The sequence below is a fragment of the Carcharodon carcharias genome, chromosome 22 (genome assembly GCF_017639515.1).
Source record: "Carcharodon carcharias isolate sCarCar2 chromosome 22, sCarCar2.pri, whole genome shotgun sequence".
Classification (NCBI taxonomy): domain Eukaryota; kingdom Metazoa; phylum Chordata; class Chondrichthyes; order Lamniformes; family Lamnidae; genus Carcharodon; species Carcharodon carcharias.
Window position 1 is genome coordinate 37,058,009 of NC_054488.1, and position 27,933 is coordinate 37,085,941.

Consider the following 27,933-nt stretch of genomic DNA (forward strand, 5'->3'; position numbering starts at 1 on the left):
AACCTCTTAACCCAGGAAAACAGTTCTTCGTTTGCTTTAGCCTTCAAGAATTTTGAACACTGTCTGGGTTTGCTCTGAAGAAAAAGAGTTTTGTAGAATTTTGCCAAAATCCTTATATCAAAAACAATGCATCCTAGCAAGAGACGAAAAGTCTCAAAAACTACATACAGATAAATGGGTGGTCCCAGTATTTTTAGCAACACAGTGATAAACTTCTGTCTTTTACATGCACACAAAGAAAATAAGAATTTTAACCAAAGAGTTAAAACCGGTGTTCTGCAAATCTTGAATTTGAATAACATGAAAAAGAAATTTAGCAGCTACACATAAAAGACACCAAGTAAAAAGAGTTGAAAAATATTTATTTATAGACCAATATTGCAAATGCTTTTACTAAATGCTTATAAAAATTGAATGCATAATAATGTAAGTGAAGACAATAAAAAGTCACCAAATTATCGAGAAATGGTTTGTAATTAATGTTCTATTAGATTGGACTTTCCACACTGAAGCAATTTGTTCCAAGTTTCAATTTCACGAAGGCGTGTGAACAGTAACACTGTTTACAGGCAGTGAGATAGCACACACTCCCTGTGCCCTACCAACAGCCCCTTCACTGACCCCACAAGCAATGAGAAAAGCATTTTCCCTGGGAAAGCAGAGTAATAGTGTGAGCCAGTAGAAACTAACTTATTTAACAGGATTGTTTTGATGATCTTACGTGATCATGTCCACCTCATTTAAATAAAAATAAAATTATAATCAGAAATACAGCAAAAAGAATGGGAGAATGAAAGCAACAAAACAATGTAAAACAGCTTTAAGCATGCTACTAGTTCATTGTTTAGAACAAGTCTAAAATGTAATTTATTTAATTTAAACATTTTCCTGCATTTAACTTATATACAATGTGCCCCTTGCCAAAGCTAAGCCAAAATATAAACAGCTGAAATTTGGAGCGTTCCTCAATCCTTATAAAGAGAAAAATATATGTACATGCAGATTGAGGAACTTTGAGAGGGAAATGCTCTGAATTCTAAGATAACTAGGAGCTATTAGTTCCAGGCCTCAGATGCTACATTACCCCAGCAACTCAGGAAGTTACAACCTTCGTTTCTGAATTTAAGGCTGAAAATTAAATCAGGAATAGAAATTGTACTATAAGGAGCTGAATAATTGAGTTTTGTTTTGATCTTGATGAATTCAATTTTTCGCGAGTGTCAGATAATCGTAGAATAATACATTAAACACAATAAAGCATATTCTATTGCTTCATTAGGGATACTTATTTGAATCTTGTCCCAGTGATTTCAGGAAGAACATGCTACTCATTTTTCAGTCTTAGCATCCAATCCATATTCACCACCAAGACAGTAGTTTTGTGCTAGCATTGCTTCGTTAGCTTGTTGGCCAGACAGCAACCACAACAATGGCAATCAGCAGCAATACAATAACCACCAGCATTCCTACAATAAAAGAAAATATCACTCATTTACATTGATTAACATATATTCAACAGAAGGCATTATTTTACAATTAAAAAATGCATAACACCCAATCCAAACTATATGAAAATGGCTGCACCCCAGCGTAACTAACACCTCTTAGTGGCTGTCAAAAAAGGGTTTGTAAAAATCTGGGTGAGTCACTGTGACATTGTTGCAATCTGTAAACCAATTTCCAATTTTATACAAAAGGATAACAAGCCTCTGACTAAAAGATTGCACAAATTGACTTAGAAACTTGTAAATACATTTCAATGCCAACTTTTTCATACCAGGAACATTAATGACAGCATCTAAAAAGATGGTTCAATTAAACATAAATTGTTTCCTCAGCATGTTCAAACTCCAGTCCCAATGACCCCCCAATTTATAACTAGTGTTTTTTTCAGTGACTCCCTCTTGACAATCTGTCATAAACACAATAAATTTGGGTAACTGGGCAAAGTAATCAAATTAGATTCTTTAGGTTGTGCAAAATGAATATTGTAAGATTGAGAGCAACAAATCATATAATTGTGTCATTTTCAGACATACTTGCACCATAAACTGGGAAAAAATAATTACATCTGTGCCTGTTTCAGTGAAATATCAATGGCATTAAACCAATATTTATGCAAAGATTTCTGTTTACTATTGTTCTGGAATTGTGTATATTTTATAGCCTTTGAAACATTTATAAATGTTGATGCTCAAGTTATAATAGTTTGCATGTCGGAAACAAGTTTTACCACTATAAAGAATAAAATTCTAAAATTCTAGGAGAATTGATAAACATCAACAAAAATGTGCATTTACATATGACTAAATGTATTTTAGAAACCCAACTGAGGTAGGAGGAGGCATCACGAAGCAGTAATTGCAATTAGCTTATGGTGGTCACCATCATGATACTTTCTTAGTAGGACGTGTCCCTTTCATGTGAGGGATCCATCAATGCTGTCCATAAATGGTGATAAAATGTGAGAATGTCCATCTGAGACACAAGTGAAAGGACCAACTGTTTTTTCATGTCTTCGTGATTCAATCCACAGATGAATAAGAATGCCAAAGGAGCAAAACAAACATCAATGAAAGCACAAACTTTATGGTGGAAAAGAATCTGTAGGATCTGATTCTATGAGCCTCTCGTTTAGATTCAGAGATAGAGTGTCTGGCATTATCCGTATGGTCTCTCCACACTATTGACCATACTAAAATATTTATACAACAAAAAAAAGGTAGTAAAAATATGAACAATAGACAAATTGAATAAATGTGCAAAGGTTTTGTATAAATCTATTTTTCTCTCCAATTCTCTCCTGGAACTCCTGGAAAATGTAGTGCCCATTTCTCCCTCCCGTCCACCTCCCCAACCACCTCACCCTGGCTTTCAACAGGTGGTTTCCAAAATGCTGAAAACTTCCTGGGAATTTAAACAAAAATGAAGTGTGAAAATGAAAGCTCTATACAAAAAATGAAGAACCCAAGACAGTTCACAAGATCTTAGCGAAATGTTTCAAATTTGCTCAATTTCTGTTTTACAAATGTGAATCAATGTGCACGCCAATGAGGTGACTGCACCTAAAGTGTGCAAAACTACAAAAAAAGTGGTGGGAGAAGGGTGGCTGTTTCAAGTAGTCTGAAGGCAGGCATTCAAACAAGCCAGGCAAAAACTTAAAAGTTACACAAGCTTGTCATTCCTCTGAAAAAGGCAAAAAAAAAAGCTAATGAAAATAACTGCACACCTGGTCTCCCAAAATAAACTTGCATACTGAAAAGGTGGAAGACAATGGTGAAAGCAATGGGTTGGCTGCACACAAATAAAGAATGAATGCGCGAGAATGGCTACCAAAAACATAAAGGTGATTGGAAGAACTATCTTTTACACCATGGTTTGGTTATTTTGTGACCCGCAGCCAGACTGCTGATAAGTTAAACAATCAAAGCGGTCAAAATCTACAGAAAACAAATAGCACAGGCATTGAAAGTATGAGCTGTATAGGTTATCAATGAGACAAGGGTTCAGTGATGGAGGACAATTAAATAGCAGCTCACCCATGCCGTATGCCCAGCAAACAAAGGGCTACTGTTGGTGGATCAAATCAGCGACAGGACAAAAAGAGATGAGGCACTCTAGCGGTGAGACATAAAGCAAGGGTGGACTGGACTGTAACACTATTTTTTTTGCATAATTATGTGTATGGCATATGGAATCACTATTTTATGAAAATAATACAGTATTATCTAGGATTGGATGCTGGAACACACACTATTCATTCCAATATTTTGATTTCCTCCAATGTAAGTAGTCTCCAATACACACTGCCCTCTTGTACGTTGCCAAGTCACGAGTACAATGTTTGTTTGACATGCTGCACTTGTGCTGTCCTTCGCAGTGATTTCAGAATGAATTGGTAGAGACCAAGGAACAGGTCACTTGTCAAACTTCATAGTTAGCAAAAGTGCTTTGGGCAGGGAGACCCAGTATTGGAAAGCGGTGAGAAATACCACCTAAAATACGTATGATTGCGAGCAACATTTTGTTCTCAGTTCAGGATGACATTGAACTTGGCAAGTGGGTTAAAGCCCACTTAACATTTTATTCTTTATCTGACATATTCTAAGGATAGAATTCTGCAGCCCGCTTGAGAAAACTCCAGTGCCAGGCATGGCTGCCCTCCAATCAATCACCACAACTAATTATATCCATCAGCAAAATGTCAGCCTTTTATTAAATTTCAGCTTCTCGTTAGTTCCTCCAAAACATTTCCATTCAGTCCAGCTCCTTCCAACTCTTCCCAGGCGATATTGATTTCCACAGCATCCTTCAAAGTCTGTAGGGTGGTTTTGTACATTTTTTTAAACTGCTATACTTTCTTTCTATCTTACATTCTATAAATTTACACTTTGATTCTATGTTGTGCAAATAAATAATTAAGACTTGACAAGCTGCAAGGCTGCCTTTCAAGGAAGTTTTTAAAACATCAGAAAGTCCATAAGTTATGTTTACCGTCAAAGATTGAAGCACAGCCTAACTCCTCCTCAGATAGCAAAAAATGCATTGTAGCATTATTTAATAGATTGTATATTCCCTGTAAAATACTGGTACAGAACTTCCGATCTGAATGGTTGTGCCCTGGAGGTAACCCACCCCGCCACCCCAAGATGTGCTGGGAGACCCCTCAGAAGTCCCTACACACCAACTACGGGAGGTCAGCGCCTGGGAAGTTTGGAAGTTTCAATGGGCAATTCCCTTGTGCCTGTAGCCCTCCAAAACTCTGAGTCAGAATCAGAAACTTCAGATGGTTCAGACTTACTTACCAAAATAGTTACCCAGGAAAAGTTAGAAAGATTAAAACTGTTCCAAATCCTGGGTAACTATACTGTGTCCCCAACTCCCCACTGGACCTCTCTCCCCATCTACCCCCAGATCCGACTACCCACCCACCCCCACCCCACCCCCCGAACCCTCTTGGTCTACCCCTCCAACCCTACTACCCCCTGACCACCTCCCCGACTCCACCACCCTAAACCCGACTACCCCCAAACACTCGGCTATATCCCACCCAATTGCCCTACTCCCCCTGACACCCCCGACCCATCTTACACCCTCACCCACCCACCTGCCACCCTACCAACTCACCCACCCACTTGCCACCCTACCCTCTCACCCACTTACCTTACATACTCACTTTCTCTCCATAGCTTCTCAAAGTAGCTTTGGGATCATTAAACTCTTTACTTATTGTAAAATGGCAGCTAGTGCCATAAAATGGCTTGGCTTCCTCCGATGATCCTGCTCTACAAAGGCAGGTTTCCAGAACAGGTACGCACCACATTTCCGAAGAGACCTGGTTCGGAATTCCAGGTCAGAAATGCAGGGCTCCATCTTCATGCAGAAAAGAAGAGCATAGTGGTGATCCAATGGTGGTTGCCATTCCTTGGAATATTCAGCCCATTATCTTCCTAACACACATTATATCAGCAGTGTTTTTATCATTACTCCAAAAAACATTCTTCTCTTCCTACCTACGTTAATGTATCACAATGACCAGCAAAACAAGTAAACCTGCCCACCTACATTTAATAGTGTGCTCAACTCACAGCATTTGCCCATTTAACATCATCAGAAACAAAGAGTCATTTAGGTCTATGTTACATAAAATAAAAAAAAGTGCCATTTGTGTAGGGTTCTCATGATTTTCCACAGTTAGCTCACTAATACGGCTGAAAGTATTCATGGCTTCTAACACCCTCCCACTCTATCATTTATTCTAAGCAAAACAACAGACATCTCTTCATTAGAAAATATCACAATCTGAAGTGGGCTCCACTTTACAGCACACTTTAAAATAAAAGTAACCTTTTTACCAGCAGAAAACAAATTATATAGTTTGAATAATAGATATAATTTATATTTATTTAGCGACAGAGAGAAACTAAAATCTAAGATATCCTCTTACTTCAAGTCAACTGAATACTGAATCAGAGTTGGACAGACTTTCATGAACCATGCAATTTCCCATAACTGTTTCCGTTAATTAGAAAGGCAGCGCTTATAAAGTATTAAATGGGCCAGTTATTTTAGGCAATTCAATATGCCTTTTGCATCTCATTTCAGTGCAATAACTGTAATTATATCATTATCTCTATTTACAGTTAGCCTTGGCATAACCAAAAATTGACACTCCTCCTAGGTTATATTCCTTGGACTCCACACACCATTAGAGCAGAATGTTTACAAGGATGGCTAAAGGTAGGAGAAACCAAGCATTTTTAAGGCATAACCAATGTGCCAAAGCTCTTAAAACAAGCCATGCTGAATTAGTTTGAAACTATTATCAGAAAGGTTAATTTTAATGAATCAATTCTTCGCTTCCCTTCTGTTTTCCAAACTATCCCCATGTCATTGCAAAGCTATATAGACAACCATGTCCCTTGGTCTCTGCCCATGCTTCACCACTACTGACCAAATGTTGTGTGTGAAGGAGCTTTGGTAATATATTTTGGTTTACTGATTCTCTATGAAGAAGCCTTTGGGCTTCACTTAACTGCTCTATGACAGCACTATTATGTGAGTAATTCACCATTTAGTTGGTTTTGAATGTTTATTATTCAAAAGAATGCACTTCAGGGTCTTTTCTTCGACTTTGTTTTCAAATTTTAGGTTCTTGATGGTTCATTTAACATTTGATAGAATTCTTTGAAATCTTCAGTATTGTATTTCTCAAAGTAAGAGATTAACACCCTTGACACAGGTTGATCTCTGGTTAATAATCCACGCATTTGATGAACCTGAATGTGCAACCCTGCAAAAAAAACTCAATTTTGTTATGAGGTGTAATTGCATTCACATTGAGTCACACAAATATTTAAACCCATGTTAGCTGCAAAGTAAATATTTAATACAAGTTAATAGCACATCAACACTTACCACAGTGAACGTATAATGACATGATAGTAACTGTGTTTCAGTCAAGTTGGCACCAAAAATCCCAGTAAATTACAACTTCCAATATATATCAATGCATTATATTTATGCTGATCTGTGTATGTCAAAGAGATTGCAGTTTAAAAATGTTGTTCAATTTTACACCAGTGTGAGCTGAGGATGGATGCAATCCCTTTTCTGCATTTTACATCCCTGTTTAGCCTACCATGCCCAACTTTCCATGTTGTAAACCATGTTCACCACTTTTCTGCCCAGCACTTGCTGCCGTGGCATTCACTGTGGTACTTTTCCCCCATGCTTGGTACCAAAACTTCTGTCCACAAAAAAAAAAATCCAACTAAGATTCCCACCATACAGTTGACTGTACAGACTCAAATATTAAAGCTAAATTATACCACCAGAGAGCAGTATAGCAGGACCAAAAAATGCAAAGTCCTATTCTTAACTACACTATGTAAAGGGCACTTTTCCTTTCTTGGCTTTGGGGCTTAGTTCAAGGCTACTGGCAATTCTGCTTTTTAACCAGCTGTTATGATAGGTATGGCAGCAGTTTTGATGACTAAAATGTTCCTTGACTCCTACTACTATGGGGCAACGCCTGGTCTCTGAACAGCAGCAAGGTAGAGATTGAGAACTCACATAGTAGGAATTACAGGATTGAACCTGCATCTTTCTACTAAGTGCTGCCCGCTGGAGCTCTGAACAAAAGTACCACTATAGTATCCAACATTAACCATACCAGTGTAAAATTACACTGGTTTGCCAATCATTATGCTGAGCTCTGAGGTCATAAAGTAACACTAACAGATTTTACAATTCAAAATACAGATACTAAATAAAGATTTTTTGAGATATCATCTAGGTTAGTCTTTTTTAATTTACGAAGAATTAAAGATGCACCTTAACATAAATGTAAATATATATTTAACTATAAATACTGAATTAACCCAGTACATTTGAGCTTTCATTTTCAAAGTTGTGGCTAATCCGTTAGCGGTGTAAACATTAGCAACTTTCAAAAATATCCAGTAACATTGCTTTTACTGTACAAATAGATCATAAATTGAGAATTGCTGCATTATAATGGCAGTGGCATTATATATTGCTGAAGGCCAAAATTTAGAAAATGATCTCTTTATTTCTTTTAGCATCTCTATACTTTCATTCTGTAATCCCTTCTTTCTTCTTTGATCTTTGGTCATCTTTAGCTCTTTGTCTCCCTCTTTTAGTTTCTGTTTGCCTCCCAGAAATGTTTTCGATTCTAAATTTTTCTCTGAACTTGTCCCTGACCTGCTCTCATTTGGTGCAATTCTTTCCTTGTTTTAACCTCATCTCATCCATGGGGTCCACCCTTCTGCTCACAGCTCCATTCTGGCCAAACTGCTGACCACCCAACTCCCTTTCCTGTCTCTCATGTTAGCTGACATCGCAAATGGTTCCTTCACCTCAGATACAGTGCACTGCTTTTCAAAACTGCAGCCATCACCGCTCATCAAAAAAAAACCTTGACTTCTTTATCCTTGCAAACTAAAGCTGAGTTTCCAATCTCTTCTCCTTTCTCAAGTTCTTGAATGTATTGTTACCTACTAAATTCATGTCCATCTTTCCTCTCCTTTCCATGTACCGCTCCATCTGAATCTTTCAATCAGGTTTCTACCACTGCTACATCATCATTAACAGTCCTAACCAAAGTCACAAATGACAACCATTATAACTGTGTCCATGGTGCATTATTTCCCTTAGAATTCTCTGCAACGTTTGACATAGTTGACCACACCATCTCTCTCTAATGTCTCTTCTCCAATGTCCCGCTCAGTGGAACAGTCCTTATTACTCCACACTTATGTAACTCTTCATAGCGAGGGTACATCTAAGCGATGACTTTGCTTTTATGTCGCTGCGTCATGACCTCTGGACTCCCCCAAGGATCTATATCATTTCTCTTCCTCACCTACATGCTGTCCTTTGGCAACATTATCCATAGGCACGGGATCAGTTTCTACATGTACACTGATGACATCCAGCTCCTCCGCTTCATCAAATCCCTCTCAACCTCCCCAAAGCCTCGGTGTTGTCAGATTGCTTGTTTGACATCAGTTGTGGATGAGCCACAACTTCCTCCAGCAAATATCAGGAAGACAAGAAAGTAACACTTAGCAGAGTGCAAGAGGAGGACCCTGGGACAGGCAGTCAGCGGCATCTAGAGGAGAGTGGAGAGGAGGACCCCGAGCCAGGCAGTCAACAGCACCTAGAGGAGAATGCAAGAGAAAGACCCTGGGACAGGCAGTCAGTAGCACCTAGAAGAGAGTACGAGAGGAGGACCCTGGGACAGGCAGTCAGGGAGATCTAGAGGAGAGCATGAGAGGAGGACTTGTTTCTACCTGTCATTGTCAAAGTGTGACGTCAAAGGAAAACAGGTAGGTGATTGGTGGGGACCTCTTCCGTGTCTCTTTTGATTGGCCAAGTGGTTTAAATCAGGAGCTGTTATTACAGCAGAAGAGTACAGTTAAGAAATTCACTTTTAAAATATTTAACATCCAAATTAATTAATAAAATAGAGTAGAAATGGCTGGGCAGGTGATGTGTTGCAGCTGTAGTATGTGGAGGCTGGTGAAAGCTGATGCGATTCACGGTGACCACATCTGCAGCAAGTTGGCTGCTCGAGGAACTTCAGCTCAGAGTTGAAGAGCTGGAGTCCGAGCTGCAGACACTGTGGCACATCAGGGACTGGGAGAGTTACCTGGACACTGTGTTTCAGGGGACAGTCCACCCCTTAGATTAATTACATCAGATTTGGACTGTGTTCAGGGACAGGAGGGTGTGACTGCGAGTGAGGCAGGTATGGGGATCCAAAATTTAGCTTTGGAGGAGCCTCAGCTAGTGCCCTCGTCCAATAGGTCCCGGTGTGGATGAGTGAGTGCAGGCTGCAGGAAGGATGAGCAAACTGACCACAGCACCATGGTACAGAGCGCCATTCAAGTGGGGGAAGAGAAGAGAAATGTAGTAGTAATAAAGGATACCAGTTAGGGGAATAGATACAGTTCTCTGCAGTAAAGGCAGGGAGTCCTAAAGGCTGTGTTGCCTACCTGGTGCCAAGGTTAAGGACATCTCTTCTGGGTTGGAGAGGAACTTGGAGTGGGAGGGGAAGGATTCAGTTGTCATGGTCCACATAGGTACCAACAACATAGGTAGGACTAGGAAAGAGGTTCTGCTGAGGTTCTAAGAGCAGCTCGGGGCTAAATTAAAAAAGAGAACCACAAAGGTAATAATCTCCAGATTACTACCTGAACCACGTGCAAATTGGCGTAGGATAAATAAGATTGGAAAGGTAAATACATAGCTCAAAAATTGGTGTGGGAGAAATGGGTTCCGCTTCATGGGGCACTGGCACTAGTACTGGGGAAGGGGAAAACTGTTCCGTTGGGACGGGCTTCATTTGAACCATGCTGGGACCAGTGTCCTGGCAAATTGTATAACTAGGATTGTAGATAGGACTTAATTAATTAATGGGGAGGGGGTTCAATTGAAGGAAAGTTTAAAAAATCAAAAATAAACAAGGGAGCAGAGATGCAGGGTAGTGAAGAGGCAAACGATAATCACAGTGTGGCAGGAAGGGGCAGAAAATATAAGCAGAAGAGTGCGGCAGAAATCAGAATCAGAATGAGCAGTAATGGTAAAAAGCCTAAGGCTCTTTTTCTGAATGCCCACAGCATTTGTAACAAGGTAGGTGAGTTGACAGCAGAAATAAATGAATATGACTTGACAGCTATTACAGAGTCATGGTTGCAAGGTGACCAAGACTGGGAACTCAATGTTTAAGGGTATTCGATGATCTGGAAAAATAGACAAAAAAGAAAAGGAGGCGGGGTAGCTTTTTAAGAAAGGAAGGTATCAGTGCGGTGGTGAGTAGTGATGTAGGTGCAATAGATTGTGATGTGGAATCAGTTTGGGTGGAAATAAGGAATAGCAAGGGGAAGAAGTCAGGGGTGAGAGTCGTCTGTAGGCCCCCGAAGAGTTAGCTCTCTGTAGACAAAGTATAAATCAGGAAATAATGGAGGCATGTAAGAAGGGTGCTACAATTGTCATGGGTAATTTTAATCTTCATATTGACTGGACAAATCAGGTTGGCAGGGGTAACATGGAAGACAAATTTGTAGAGTGCATCAGAGATTGTTTCTTAAAGCAATACATTTCAGAACCTACTTGGGAACAGGCTATTTTAGATCTAGTAATGTGCAATGAGGTGGGATTAACAAAGATATCATAGTTAAGGAACCTCCGGGGGTAGCAATCACAACATGGTAGAATTTCAAATTCAGTTCGAGGGTGAGCAACTCGGGTCTCAAACCAGTGCCTTCATCTTAAATACGGCAATTACAGAAGTATGGAGAAAGAGTTGTCTAAAGCGGACTGGGAAAATAGACTAAGGGGATGGTCAGTGGATGAGCAGTGGCAGACATATAAGCAGATATTTCATAATGCTCAGCAAAACTTTATCCTGCTCAAAAAGAAGGACTTGATGAGAAGGATGAACCACCCGTTGTTAACAAAGGTGGTCAAGGAGGGTATCCAATCAAAATCTAAGGCATAAAAAGCAGCAAAAACTAGTGGTAGGCCAGAGGATTGGGAATTTTTTAGGAACCAGCAGTGGATGATTAAAAAGCTAATAAAGAGGGAGAAAATTGATTATGAAAGTAAATTGGCAAGAAATATAAAAACAAACAGCAAGAGCTTCTATGGGTACACAAGAAGAAAGAGAGTGGCTAAAGTGAGCGTGATACTCTTGGAGGATGCGGCTGCAGAATTGATAACGGGGAACAAGGAAATAGCAGATAATTTAAACCAATATTTTGCATCGGTCTTCATGGTGGAGGACACTATAAACGTTCCAAAGATATCAGTTAAGCAAGGAGCTAATGGGAGGAAAGATCTAGTAACAGTCTCTATCACGAGGGACAAAGTATTTGACAAACTAATGGGACTAAAGGTAGACAAGTTGCCAAGACCTGATGGCCTGCATCCAAGGGTTTAAAAGGAAGTGGCTGCAGAGATAGTGGAGGCATTGGTTGAAACGTTCCAGAACTTACTGGATTCCTGGAGGGTTGCTGTGGATTGGAAAATCGCTAACGTGACGCCCCTGTTCAAGAAGGAAAACAAAAAGCAGGAAACTACAGGCCAGTCAGCCTAACATCTATTGTTGGGAAAACGCTAGAGTCCAATTATTAAGGAAGAAATAGGACATTTAGAAAAGCTTAATGCAATTAGGGTCAACAAGGTTTTGTGAAAAGGAAATCATGATTGACCAATTAAAGAGTTCTTTAAGGATATGACAAGCAGAGTTGATAAAGGGGAACCAGTAGACGTAGTGTATTTGGATTTTCAGAAGGCATTCGATAAGGTGCTACACAAACAGTTATTGCACAAGGTAGGAGCTCACAGTATTGGGAGTAATGTATTAGCATGGGCTGAGAATTGGTTAACACACAGAAGACAGAGAGTAGAGATTAATGTGTCTTTTTCAGGTTGGATAGATGTAACTAATGGAGTGCCACAAGGATCAGTCCTGGGGCCTCAATTATTTATTACCTATATTAATGATTTGGAGGAGGGAGCAGAGTGTAATGTATCCAAATTTGCTGATGATACAAAAATAAGTGGGAAAGCATCTTGTGATGAGGACATAAGGAATCTGCAAGGGGATATAGATAGTTTCAGTGAGTGGGCAAAAATTTGGCAGATGGAGTTTGGTGTGGGAAAGTGTGAGGTCATGCACTTTGGTAGGAAGGATCAAATGGCAGACTATTATTTAAATGGAGGGAGACTCCAAAAAAATGCAGCACAGAGGGATCTGGGTGTTCTTGTGCATGAAACACAAAAAGTTAGCATGCAGGTGGAGCAAGTAATGAAGAAGGAAAATGGAATTTTGGCCTGTATTGCTAGGAGGTTGGAGTTTAAAAATAGGTAAGTCTTGTTACAACTGTACAGGGTGTTGTTGAGGCCACACCTGGAGTACTACTAATAGTTTTGGTACCCATATTTAAGAAAGGATATACTGGCATCGGAAGCAGTTCAAAAGGCTGATTCTTGGGATGACGGTGTTGACTTATCAAGAATGGATAAACAGGTTAGGCCTTTATTCATTAGAGTTTAGAAGAATATGGGGTGATCTCATTGAAACGTACAAAGTTCTGAGGGAGGCTGACAGGGTAAATGTTGAGAAGATGTTTCAACTAGTGGGGGAATCTCAAACTAGGGGACATAGTTACAGAATAAGGGGACACTCATTTAAAACTTGAGATGCAAAGGAATTTCTTCTCTCAGAGGGCAGTGAATGTCTGAAATTCTCTACTCCAGAGAGTTGTGGAGGCTAGATCACTGAAATTATTTAAAGAGGAGGTAGATAAATTTTTGAAATATCGGGGAGTTAAGGGCTATGAGGAGCTGCCATGAAAGAGTTGAGGCCTGGGGTAGATCAGATCTAATGATCTTATAAAATGGTGGGGCAGGCTTGAGGGGCCAAATGGCTTACTCCTATTTCTTATGTTCTTAATGATTATCAGCCTGTACCACAACTCCATATCCTTGTCACCGACTCCATTCCCTCACCCTCAGCCTTCTCCAGGCTAGTTACAAGTTCAGCATCCTTTCTGACTTTGTGCTGAATGTTTAATGTCATGACTCTCCATTACAAAGAGTGTGTATGGTAACACTGCCCGTCTCCACTCATTTGCTCATTAAAATAAAAGCAAAATACTGTAGATGCTGGAGATGTGAAATAAAAACAGAAAGTGCTAGAAAAAAAATTAGCAGGTCTGGCCGCATCTGTGGAGAGAGAAACAGAGTTAATGTTTCGAGTCCATATGACCCAAAAGAAAGGTCATATTAGACTCAAAATGTTAACTCTGTTTCTCTCTCCACAGATGCTGCCAGATCTGATACTTTTTCTAGCACTTTCTGTTTTTATTTCACATCTCCACAACTACATTATTTTGCTTTTATTTTATTGAGCAAATGAGTGGAAATGGGCAATATGACCATACACACTCTTTGTAATGGAGAGTCATGACATTAAACATTCAGCACAAAATCAGAAAGGATGCTGAACTCGTAACTAGCCTGGAGAAGTCTGAGGGTGAGGGAATGGAGTCGGTGACACAGATATGAATGGAAGTATAGAGATGCTAACAGAAATAAAGAGATCATTTTCTAAATTTTGGCCTTCAGCAATATATAATGCCACTGCCATTATAATGCAGCAATTCTCAATTTATGATCTATTTATACAGAATAAGCAATGTTACTGGATATTTTTGAAAGTTACTAATGTTTACACCGCTAACGGATTAGCCATAACTCTGAAAATGAAAGCTCAAATGTATTGGGTTAATTCAGTATTTATAGATAGATAAATATTTATATTTACATTAAGGTGCAATTTTAATTCTTCGTAAATTAAAAAGGACTATTCTAGATGATATCTCAAAAAATCTGTTTCTCTCTCCACAAATGCTGCCAGACCTGCTGAGTTTTTCCAGCATTTCCTGTTTTTATTTCAACTACATCAATGCATTCTGACCGGCTTTATGCTCCACCCTTTGGAAACAAGTTCTTCCAAAATTCTACTGTTTGTATTCTATCTGTACCAGGTGCTGCTCACCTATTACTTCTGTTCTTCCTGAGCTACATTGATGCCTGGTCACCCAATGACTCAAGTTTAAAATTCTTACTCCTGGGTTTAACTCTGTTCATCATTGCTCTTTGTTACCTTTGTAACCTCCTGCAACCCCCCATCACACCCTCTATTCCTATAAGTCTGGGCTTTCATGCAAACTTCTCCCTTTGGCCACTACTGGAAGCCGTGCCTTTACACACAAAGACCTCAGGCTCTGAAAATCCAGCTCCTTACCCCTCTAGCTACCCCACCTCTCATGCCTCCCTCAAAATCCTTGAAAGAAAGCAAAGCCTCAGGAAAAAACTGACAGGAAGGAGGGAGGGAGGAGGGAAACCAGCTGAAGGCGAGGGGGCCTCTGGCCTCTCTTGAATGAAGCAGCTGAAGTTGAAGGATGCAGATGAGTTAAATTCCAAAATTGGAAGACTTGGCATAGCAAGCCAGAACAATATCCTCCAATGCCGTGTTGCTGCACATGCCAGATTCAAATCCGAATGTAATTGCAATTGGGAATTCAAGCTTAAGTGATTAAATTATTTGAAATCTGTTCTGGTAAAATTTTGAACACAAATGCGTCAACCATGGCCCAGTTGGTAGCACTTTTGCCTCTGCGTCAGGAGGGTGTGGGTTCATGTTTCATTCCAAAGACTCAAGGACAAAAATCGGGGCTGTTCTGTTTTAGGTGCTGGCCATTAAACTGTGGCCTCATCTACAGTCTCATGTGGATGTCGAAGATCCCATGGCACTATTTTGAAGACAAGCAGTGGAGTTCTCCCCTGTGTCCTGGTCAATATTTGCTCCTACACCAGCATCACTAAAATAGAGTACCTGGTCATTATCACACTGCTGCGCATGGAAGCATGCTGTGTGCAAATTAGCTGCTGTGTTTCCTACATTACCACAGTAACTACACTGCAATAAAGCACTTCATTAGGTGTAAACTGCTTGGGAAGTCCTGAGGTTATGAAAGGTGCTACATAATTTCAAGTCTTTCTTTTTTTCCATACAAAAAGTGACCATTCTCAAAGAAATGGGGTGAGGAGCATAAGTTATAAGACAAGGAAGAACTTGTGTGTTGACGAGTGGGTAAAGGGTTAAGAGTGAGACTAACAATTTCAAATCCTCCCACATCCTCGCACCTTTAAAAACCTGTAATGTCTATATCCCTTTGAGATACCTGCTCTTCTCCAATTCTGACCTCTTGCACATCCCTGATTTTAGTTGCACCATCATTGGCGGCTGTGCCCTCAATCTTTGAAATTTCCTTCATAAACCTCTCTCCCTCTCTTTCCTCCTTTAAGTCAATACTTATAACCTATCTATTTCATCAAAGTTGTCATCTTTACTAATATCTCATGTGGATTTGTGTTAAATCTTTGTACTAAATTTTGTTTTAAAATGCCCCTGTGAAGTTTCTTGGGAATGTTTTATTACGTTAAGGCCATTATATAAATACAACTTACTGTGGTGTGACACTTGAGTGTAGAGAGTGGAGGATGCAGACATTGAATTGGTAGCTCAAAGGAGAAGAGATAATGTTAGTGATGGGAGGAAATAGCAGGGGGAGCTGGGGATCCAGGGAAGAGGAGGATTTAGAGGATGCAACAGGGGTGGGAGAGAGACAAGAAGGGATAGGAAGGTAACTATGGTGGGCCATATTTCCCTGGCATTCCTCCCTTCCAAATGCAGCCTGCAGATATTGATGGCACATTCCCCCTACTCAACACACCATGTCACTCACCACCTCTCGTTGAAAAGCAAACAAGAGAAAGATATAAAAAAGGAGCTCCAGGAGATGGATGAAAGAGAAGCAGGAGAGAAAATAGAGAAACTGAAAGAGAAGGAACAGAGTGAGAAAGAAAAAGACAAGTGAAGAGAACACTCAGTATAGTGCATACTTCTGCCACGCTGTGTTAACTCAAGTGTTATTACAATTATGCAACTCTTCCTTGATGTTTTTCTCCAGCTGGTTGATGCCCTGCAACTACAAAGCTGAAAAAATTTACTAAGGAGGCTTCAGGCCAACAACTTGCTCTGAAAACTCTGCTCGCATTCTGACAGCTGTGACAAATCCTACAACAGCAGTTGAGACAATCCAGAACATTCTAAAACAAACAACATTATAAAAGAAAAAAGACAATTTGCCCTATATCCCAATGTTAATGGATGGATCCTTCAAAAAATTCCAGGTTAGAGATCTACATCTGCAATTTTGCCAAAAACTAATCAGATCTTCCTTGGGCCATACCCTATCTGTGTATGAATATTCATTAAAATCTGTCCATAGTTTTTGAGATATATTATTTACAGACAAACAGACTAACAAACAAGGGCAAAACATTATCTCTGCCTATCTTGGGTGGAAGGTCACAACTTTGAACTTAGTGTGAGCCCACAGTACAGCACATTACTTATGGGAAGAATGTATGCAATTTATAAAGTGAGGCAGATATTGCTGATTTAAAAACTGTGTTGGATTTCAATTTTTTCTTGAATATTCTCTTATCTGTAAAAAGTATATATGATTATGTGTAAGAAAACTGAAGGTTAGAAAGTGAAGAGTGATGAAAAAGAGGTCCTCACATACAAGAGCTATTTGTAAAGCCCAACAGTCAAATGATACCTACGAACTCAAAGCTGGTAATTTGTGACCTGTGGCTAGATTCATTAGGATTTAACTGAACTCTGCACCCCATCCGGCTCAATCCACGGCCCAGGACACGGGGCTCTGCCCCCTATAGACATCAAGGAAGAGGTCCAGGCTCTGGGCCCAGATGCAGCCTTGGACTGGGAGTTAGCCAGAGTCTCGGGCTTTTGAGTCACTGCCCTGAGCTGGATTGGGGGGTGAGGATGGGAGGGGACGTTGTGGTGAGACAGCGGGAAAGGAGAGGGAGAGAGGCAGACAGACTGGGAAAGGAGAGACAGAAAGACAGACAGTGAGAAAGGAAAGCAAGCAAAGAGTTGAACTGAGTTTCAGGAGTGCTGAGGGAGAGACATAGAGGGCGGAATCATTCCAGATTTACACAAAGTGTGGTAGTGGGCAGGAAAAAAATCATTTCACTTGCTGGCTACAATGCCAGGTTTTCATGGCACATTGTCCCAATGCTGGCACGTCCTGCCTCATTGATAAGGCATTCACGGGAAACACTCGAATTGCCAATGGACGGACTCATATTTGCACGCCAAACTGTGCCCTCAGCACTTCCTTGCCCAGGCACCATATTTAAAGTGCACCGGAGTGCATGCTGACTTCATGCCTATGGACCAGAACTGCTCCAGGAGACAGATGGGCCTGAAAGTAAAGAAGATGGCAGCCCTCAAATTTAGTGACGCCTCTCTGGGGCGCTTGCTAGATGCAGTAGAAGGCCGCTGCGATATACTCTAACCCCACTCTGGCCGCAGGATATCCGCCAGAGTCACCAATCCAGGCTGGTAGGTGGTGGCAGTGGCGGTCAGCGCCACTGGAGCACAGAAAAGATCAGCCAACCAGTGCAGGAAGAGGATGAATGGTGTCATCCATTCTGCCAGGGTAAGTCAACCACCTCATCACTCTCAACTCACTCACTCCCAAACTCATCACACATCTATGGGGATCTCACACCTCAAGGGATTACACCACTAACTCACACACACCCTCACATCTCCATCAGGCTCATATCCTCTGCAGCTCGCATCCTGATCCCATCCATGGCTCTGTTCACCACACAAACATTTCATGCAGTGCCATGCGTCCCACTCACGCTCTCTCCATCTGTTTTCATGCAGGAGAAGCGGGCTCACAACAGCAGGGAGAGGTCCCAGATGGGGGGTGGGGGGGGGAAATGGAGTGGCCAACATAAGGCCCCACACTCACTTTGAGAAGCGTGCTATTGCATGGACTGGTGAGGACATGTGGCAACGGTGAGGTCGGTGGCAAACAGCCATGTGAGGATCCTGCATCACATCATCCCCCTCTCAACGCAACTGAGAGTACTCTCTCTCCTGTTTTTGACTCTGCTGCCATGCACTCATTATCTCTACTTTGGCTCACAGGGAGCTCTGCCAAGGAACTGATACCCTCAGCCAGCCAGACCCTCAGCTCCATCCAGGTCCTCACCTCCAGCCAAGAGGACAGCCCCTCCATTGAAGAGTTGGAAATAAGCAGCCCGTCACAGCACATACCCACATCCTCCATTAATGCAGAAAGAGACACAGCTCAGTGGGACCTAGATCCACAGCAGGCTTGGGTTCACAATGTGGTGGTCACTGCATGAACGCGTGTCTGCAGCAGGAGGAGGCAGGTTCAGCCGAGCTCCCTGGCGCTCGGAGGACTGCTGGGGAAGAGGCATCTGTGAGGTCCGAGTGAGATGGCAAGCCTCCAGATTCAGCCTTCCAACTCATCCTGGAGAGTCAGCAGAAGGCAGGGGAACATCACGCAAAGCTGTTGGAAGCCCTCAACAGAGTGGCAGGCCAGGAGTGCGTCCACCCGCTCTCTGATGAAGCGGGCCCCGCATGTGCGCGTATATTGGTCTCCATGGGAAGAATGGCAGAAGTCATGGAGACCCTCGTCCAGGAGGACGCGGAGATGCGTGCAGACCCGCACTCTGTTGCGGCAGTCGAGGGTGAGTTCCTGCAGTGGCATAGCGAGGGGGAAATGGGGCCTTGACATCTCTCCAGGTGTCCTTCCCCTCAAGGAGTCAGGCCTGGGCCTTTGGGCATCCGATTTGAAGAGCAGCAGCAGCTGGACATCCCTGGGTCATCCATTCAGGAATCTCAGAGGCTGTCCACTCCCTCCGAGTCCCCTTTGCCTGTGATCCTCTCAATCTCATCCTCTGTCACCGCAGAGGGAGCAGCTGGCCCACAGGAGGACAGCCAAAACAAGCCAGGACCCTCAAGGTCTCAGCTCTCCAGAGGACCCACACCAAAGTCATCAGGGCCAAACATTTCACAGGCTGTCTCCACCCCTCCTGCGGATGTCAAGGCAGCAAGTAGAAAAAGTGGTAGGCCTAAGAATTTCAGATCACAAGTGGTTGCACATGTGGACACATTTTATCACTTTATAATCTGAAAATATATTCACTTTCACTGAGTAATGTGCAATGCTATCTTTCAACTTAGTTTACAGGCTTTGTGAGTCCTCTCCCTGCATCCCCCCCACCACTAGCAGTTCAGCTGCATGCAGCTGGACCAGGAGCGATTCTGGAGGGAGAAGTGTGTATGTGGCAGGGCCTTTTGGAGCTGCTCCCACGCATGCTGAGCCTTCCTCAATTACACTCATCTCAATGTCCAGAGCATTTTTAATGCTGCCTACTAGGCTTCTCTTTCAGCTGTCAATCTGAGCTGACCTGCATCTCTATACACCCACTGACCGCACTCCCATGCAGCACCTGTGCCCACCCAACATGAGGCTCCTTTTACTTTCGATTTCAGAAGAATGCTGATTGTAAAGTATGTTTTCAGCTCCCCCATCCTTTCCCCTCCCCCAGTCACCCATCACTGTTGAACCCCCCCGGCATCACCTTCTGCCTCCCGACTGTCACCTACCAACCAGAGCCCTTTTCCTTCTGGGATGTCCAGGGGAACATGCACATTCCTTATCTTCCTGAGAATCCCACCCCCGACCATACTGACCTCCCCAACCTCCTCCTTCCCTACCCCACTGATTTCACTCCCACGCAGCACCTGTGCTCATCCAAAATGAAGCTCTGCTCGCTTTTGACTTTGACCGTGTTGGCCGTGGTCAAGTTTTTTTTATCAGCTTCCTCATCCTTTCCCCTCCCCCAGTCACCCATGTCCTTCTCTACATCACTGTCGACGCCCCAGCATCACCTTCCACCTCCCCACCAACCCGAACCCTTGTCTTTCCAGGATGCCCAGGTGAACGTGCGTGTTCCCTGCCTTCCTGAGAATCCCACCCCCAATTACCTCCCCGACCTCCTCCTTCCCACCCCTAGGGTCCATGTCTGCCTCTGAGCCTCCACCCAACACCTTCACCGTCCCTTCTGCCGCTCCTGATGCACCCTCACCTTCCCACCTTTCTGAACTCTCTCCCCCCCATCTCATATTCCCCATGCCCTCCTCCCACAGCCACCCTCAGTTTGCTCCCCAGGAGGCAATCATTGACTCCTCAGACCCTTCCCCTGCATGTTCACCTGGACAACCCCACCCCGTTTTCATCTCTCCATCCTTACTCCCTCCTCCCCAGGACAGCTTTTCCCTTCTGAACTCCCTCCTCCCCCACAGACACCTTCCCGCCCCACCCACCCTTGAACTCCCTCGTTCCCCCCCCAGACACCTCCCCTCCCCCTTCGAACTCCCTCCTCCCCGGACACCTTCCCCCAGACACCTTGTCCCTCTCCGAACTTCCTCCTCCCACCCGGACACCCTCCCACACTTCGAACCCCCCCTTCCCCCCACCAGTTACCTTCCTCCCTCTGAATTCCTTCCTCCCCCCCAGACATCTCACCCAACCCTGACACCTTTGTTCGCTCACCCCACACCCCCTCCAACCTCACCCTCTCCCACTCACAGCTGGGCATTCCTCTTCCCACCCTCACCCCCCCAATCATCCATAGTAGCCCACGGCCAAGACCGTGATGTTCCGAAGCAGATCCAGGACATCAACGGAGACCTACCACCTTCTGCGAGCTGCTTTGCAGTGGAGCCATGTCCATGAGAATGCACCCAGAATGTGATCTACGTGTTCCTCCAGGGCCAGGATGGCGTGGGGCTCCAGTATCTTCTGCTCCTTGGATATCCGCGATCTGAGCAAGGCCCTAATGGTAAGTCCCGACTTCTGCACATCACATTTCTCCAGGCGTATTCTGGGTAGGCGTGTTTTCCCATTGCCATAGCCGTAAATCTGGCGTGGGGGGACAATTGTGCTCGGGCCTTATTTTGCATCCCATTACCGGGATACAAATGATGTTCACACCAGCCTCCGCCATGGCGGATACCATCGGATGATTCCGCCGTGCTTTTACGCCAGTATGAAACCGATTTTTGGCCTTCTTGCCATATTGTCTCCCCCCCACCCACCATGATACCCAACACCAACGGGACTGGAAAATTCAGGCCAGAAGCTGTGCTACTCAGGGCTTGTTTGAGTGATTTAGTGTTACGTAATTTCAATGTATATAGTATTTCTGTTATGTTCAGTGATTTATTTTAGTTTGCAAGTTATTCCAGCTAGGGATGCACAGTGCTGCACATGTACGGTACAGTATTTCAACTTGTACATTGAGTTTTCTGGGCAAGAGCTGTCTGAAGGAATCTAACTCTGACTTTAACATTGATTCCTATGGGGACCTGTGATTCACATAAAGTTGTTTCACTTAAAATCATGATTTTCAGGAACACAACCACAACTTCAAGTGAGGACTTACTATATGTTGGTACCCTTCCACGCTCAGGTCACACTACAGAATGATGTTTACTGTATTCATGATGACTGCAGTTAGACCGTCCTTTTTTTACTGGATTATGTTGACATATTTGGGTGGCTAATTTGGTGAGGAGAAAAAATGGAAAGGGAAAGAGTTTTGCTTGTGAAAACCAAACAGTCATCTGTAGTAATAAAATGATTAAAATGACCATAACATGTCTCTCCTCCTCAGTTTTGCAATGTGGAAGCGATTAATAACTGCTTCAACAACAACTTTATTGTTCGTGTTCATTTGAACTGTTGTCAAGTTCGATGGCTGCAGGCAGGTTCTGCCAGAGTGATCTCAAAAGCACATCTTTAGTAACTGGATACACAGTTTCACAAAGACATATACTCTGAAAATGTATTCATTCGTAAATTGTCCATGGAGATAATAGCACTGCTCTTCAGGTTAATAAAATGTGTTCTCTTTATATGAAACCCTGCAGTCCATAGTGTTGATCTACCCAATACAACGCCACTAGAAGGTTCAGCAGTATTCAGACTTCTTCACTTGGCTTACCATTTATTCATCACCAGTGCGCCCCCATCCTCTGCACCCCTGATGTTACAAATCAATGGTATCAAGTTACATAAATGAATTGCTACTAATTCATCTCTGCTTTAAAAATCACTTTATTAAATCACAAAACAACCCTTGACTACACCTCATTGGTTTCCCAGGGTTCATGCAGTTCTCTGACTGCAGTATTTGCTCCCAGTCAAGCTGAATGAGATAATTCACAATTGTTTTCTACAAGTCTTTTAATAGTCACTTTGTCCTCATGGACACTGTTCCCCTATCGACTCTACTGCAGCTGTATTCTTGGAAAAAAATACTGGCATGACTAGTAGAATCAAATATTAAAAAGGTGATTATCAATCAATTTTAATGTAAATCAACTTTATGTTTGTATCTGAAGTTTTAAATTGGAAGACAACTATATGTATATACAAATGATTAAATTAAAACTAAATAATAAAAGTGAAAAGAAAAAACATATTTCAGCAAACCAAATGCATTGCCATCCTCTAAACTGTAACCACAAAATGTCTTAATGTAAGGAGTATGTTATGTCTTAACCTTGCAGGCCCTATTTTGGAACCACTGCCATAAAGGCAGTGATAAATGTATACATCCTTTGTGGGGTAAAAATTACAAGTGGTACATTTTCCCAGATATTGCACTACTTACTTACATAGCTGATGCAGAGTTCCAGAACCTCAGCTCTGTGAACAGATCATCCAAATCTAAATTTTGTTTTTATGAGGTTTAAGATTTGCAACGACCTTGACAATTTGCATCCATCTATCAACAGGATGTTGTAAAATGCCAGATTACCCGTGAAATTGACAATTATCCGAATTGGCAATTGTGGAATAGGAATTGCTGGATTGGTATTAAGTGTCAGTGTTACGGAAACTCCAGAGAAAAGAAATCAGTTGCTCAAGATTTTGCACACAAAATACAAATTGTAAAATATAGTACAAAAGGCAAAAGAGAAAAAAATAAGAATACTACAAATTAATATAATTGTAATCATGATAAAGGTTGTACATGTGCAATCAAAAAGTGTCTATGGTTTTCATTTCCATGTCCAGTCTACTGGTATAATGTAAACAATAGCCTTTTCTTGAGGAATTATCCTTTAAGAACAATTTGGCAAATTTGATAAATACTAAATATAAATTTAATTAAGACCAAAGGATAGAAACTAGTTTAAACTCATTTCCAATGAGGTGCACACAACTAAGGCCCACAATTGGTCCCTCTGAGCCATTTGAATTATTAAGATAAAAGCAAAATACTGCGGAATCTGGAAATCTGAAACAAAAACAGAAAATCCTGGAAAAACTCACCATGTTTAACAGCATCTGTGGAGAGAAAAAAAAGTTAACATTTCGAATCCGTATGACTCTTCAGAGCTCTGAAGAAGAGTCATACAGACTCGAAATGTTAACTGTGTTTTTTCTCTCCACAGATGCTGTTAGACCTGCTGAGTTTTTCCAGCATTTTCCGTTTTTGTTTCATTTAAATTGTTAGCTGCCATTTTCTACTTAGTATGCAACATAATAAGCTGACCCCATTTAAAAGCAGCGTGAACTACTTAAAGGGAAGGTGCACTTTGGCTGCAGGTAAATGTAACTGAAGATTGCAGCTAATGAAAAGCACAGGAAAAGCCACAAGGACTCCCTGTTTTTTGAGATTGCATTGGAGGCATTAGTGGAGGAGATTGGCAGGAGGATGGACATTTTCTATCCAGCAGGTGTCCAAAGGAAATTAAGGAAAGTTGCCTGGCAGAATGGGCAGAGCCCCCACCACCCCCCCCCACCCCCCCATCTCCCCAGAATATGGTTGCAATGCAGGTAAAAGTTTAGTGACCTCACAAGGCCAATGAAGATAAGCCTCCTAACCCACATCACTCATCACTCTCTGCTTAGCCTTGCACTAATTGTTGTCTGAGCATTTACAAGCCTTCTCTCTCCCTGTGAAGAGGACTTTTCTAGACTTACTGCATCATACTCCACCTGCTGCAGAGCTATGCACCAATTACTCCCCTCACTATTACTTTCTTCACCTCGTCACACTCTACCATCTTTCATGCACCAGTATTCTATCCTGGTATGCATGTCCTCAAAACTTCTCACTACTCAAACACTAGTGCATTTTCTATCTTTCAGGGCAAGCTCCCATGCAATAACAGGGTACAGGCAACCCCTGGAAGAGCGCTGCAGTTCATTCATGCGCCATCCCACTTGAAAAACAGGTCATAGGCATCAGAGAGGCAGGGGGAATGACAAGAAGTGTGGTATCTGGTGAGGTTAAACCATTTCTCCCTCTTCCCTTCTCACTTAAATCTCACCCTCACATAAATAGCTAAAACGTTGAGGCTTTCAGAAACAGCTCATCTGTCTTTGCTTGCTCATGGCACTAAATGCTGATGCTTGTCCTTTCTCAGGTTTAGAAGCTCCACACGGTCTTCTGGGAGAAGAAGACAATGAAGAAGAGAGCAACACTGAAGAAGAGAAAGCACCATTGACCTTACACTTCCAGATAGAGGAGCAGGGGATTATGACATCCAGAAAGCAGCTCACTCGAGGGAAAGGATACAGATGAAGCCATTGAGAGCCTATCACACATAAATATGACTAATGGCAATTCACAGTGACCTTCTAAATTCACTGCCCTACCTGCCATCAAGCTTATGATAATAGTGGAAAGTTTGGAGGAGTTCAGCTTCAACTTGGGTTTGCATATGACATCAAGGCCTTGGAGCAAGGACAGCTTTGATGGGAATTCAGACTGCTGCCACCTTGGCTCTCAGGTCCACAATCTCCCTTGGCTCATAAGGCTTGAAGGGGAGCATGCGCAGCAGCTTTTGAGAACCTATTAGTATGCATGCATTCTTTTCCTATGCATGACCTGAGGAGTCTTTTTTGGTCCAGACTTCCCTAGTTGAGGATGAGGGCCGGTAGTCTGCAGCCGGGTCCTCAAGGGCCAGAGCTCATTGAGGTTGTCCACCAAAGCCATCTGAAGTGCCCACAGGAGAAATTCAGCAGCCTTCCACTTCTCAAGCCGCAGATGCTGGGGAATCATCTCAGAGGAGCACCATAATAGAAAACGAAGAAAAGAAGACTCTACATGATTGTTTAAGCCATGATTTATTGGGTGGGTTAAGGAAGTAACATTTTGGGGCACGTAGCTACCAGTTTCACAAAAGGGTCTCGGATTCAGTGCAGGACACTCATTAATGTATTTAAATATGCCTACAGTAGTTTCAGACTGCTGCCAGGAGACACCTATTAAGGACCTGAACCAATGTGGTGACAAGCACACTTTCAGTGTGGAATGTCAAGCTGAAGAATTTAACATCACAGCACCTGCTTTAGATCTGGAAAATGTGTGACATGCATACCAATTCCTACCCCCACTAATGTGTAACTAATAATGTATTACACTTTGTGCAGGGGGACTCCATAGCTTTCATAAATCATCCCATCTTCCTCAGGACTAGAAGAGATGCCCAATTTAATTTGCTTGGGGCTTGCTTCAATTTGGTACCACCCACTAGAATGTACTTATAAGTTAATACAAGACAGACATCAGTAACTACTGCATCAACATAACTGAGCTAGCCCAATGGATCAACTGTGTTAACATTTCATTATTTGTTATACCACTATTACAGGATTGAAGTGACCTTCAGTTGTGATGCTGACAGCAAATTAAATTAATACATGGTGTAGCATGATCTATTACATAATAACAAACACACACAATAATGATCACAATAAATAATCCAAAAATGACATTAAATAAATGAACAGCATATTCAGGTACTCAGGTGTCTATGTAGGAAATATACAAAATAAATCTTTTGTTTTACGTGGATTCAACATATAACCAAATACCCAAAAATGCACATTCCCAATCATAAAAAATCATGGACACTTAATTGGTAAATTACTGGAGTATTACAAACAGCGTAGCTAATAGCATTTTTTTTTTGCATTCACGACAGCTCCATTTTCTACTGGGTAATTAATTCACGGCCCATTACAACCAAATCAGATATTGTCTGTTTAAAGTTAACACCACACGTTTCCTAAAACTGTTCCACTTTTCATAATGACTATTCATCCTAATGCACTATTCCTCCGACTAAACCTCATGATGTGTCAACACATGATCAGAGTATACACAGGTTTTGAATTTTATATGAAAAGAAATACTATGATGCTTCAATATCAATGCAGCACTTGATGACAAGTAGACTCTGCCTCATACTTCCTGCTTCACTCCAATAAATTATTTCAATGTTTACAGCAATAAGCCTAAGCAATATTGGAGAATGGAACAATTTTGCATTCTGCACTTAGTGAAAGTATAAAATGTGATATTAGTAAAATAGGATGCTTATTGTTTTGTTCCATAAAATCAGATTTAAGTACCAACCTCAGAAGAATAACCTTTCTGCATTCGACGCTGGTCCAGAATTTGATGTTAACAGCAAGGCTAATGGCAGTTGCATTGAATGGGACAGAAATTTCAGGTGAGCAGCCTGGTCAAATGTGAGTATCCAACAGTTGTTGTTCGAGTTGCACTGCTCTACGTTAGCTGTGTGAAAATGGCAATTTGCCCTTAGCCTCCCCCTTTTTTTGGAACTTGCTGCATTTGCCCATTAACTGTCCTTTAAACGCACCATTAGGAAGTTAAATATCAAGTATCATTTCAACTGTAAGTGCCAGTGTACATGGCATGCTAAGATGTATTAATGGTGCCCATTAACCTCTACGGCACTGAAAATTACCAGTTTGGAAACTCATTCCTTCAAATTTTAAGTTTTAATTTTAAGTGTTTTAAGGAGATATTAAAAAGGTCAAATTTTAATTTTTTTTACTTTACCTGTCTCTTTTTCCCCCTCAGACTCCATTTTTTGCCCTTTCTTTATGTGTCTTCTATATTTAATTTGTCATTTAATTCACCATCTTTATCAGCCTTCCTACATATATTTCCCAATCCTTAAATCTCATTGATTTAAGGAGATAACTTGTTGGTCGCCCTGCTCAATCCAGTTCCAGATGCTGCCTTGGCATTATCTCCTGGCACTTTAAACAATTTTGTGTTAAAAAATTTTCTGCACTAAAGGATGCAGGGCACATATATCTAACAGTAGATAGCATTATGTGTCCTGCTATAAATTCTGGTCCATTATATCCTAAGTATTAATGATGAGGAATCTAATGTATGGTTTACAAAATCAATATTTATCCAATGTTCAACGAGATCAGACAAAATGCTTTCTTTCCTCTACAACTCAAAGTCTTTGAACAGCAGCAAATTGGATTGTGCATCACACTTGAAATATGCAAGGTAGATTTCTCAAAAACGATCCCCCACTCCAGATTTCCTCCTTTAGCTAAA

The 27,933-nt window shown here is 41.8% G+C and overlaps 1 protein-coding gene across 2 annotated transcripts in view; it reads right to left on the bottom strand.

Moving 5' to 3' along the window:
- Positions 1–345: 345 nt before the first annotated feature.
- stx8 (syntaxin 8) overlaps positions 346–27,933 on the bottom strand; it is a 170,831-nt gene continuing 143,243 nt past the window's right edge. Inside the window, exon 8 of one of the 2 annotated variants that reach the window (XM_041216803.1) lies at positions 346–1,466. In XM_041216803.1, coding sequence (XP_041072737.1) covers positions 1,399–1,466 — 68 coding nt within the window. In that variant the 3' untranslated portion in view covers positions 346–1,398. Of the gene's footprint in view, positions 1,467–6,629; positions 6,794–27,933 lie in introns of those variants that run through there. The other variant, XM_041216802.1, reaches the window with a different exon arrangement.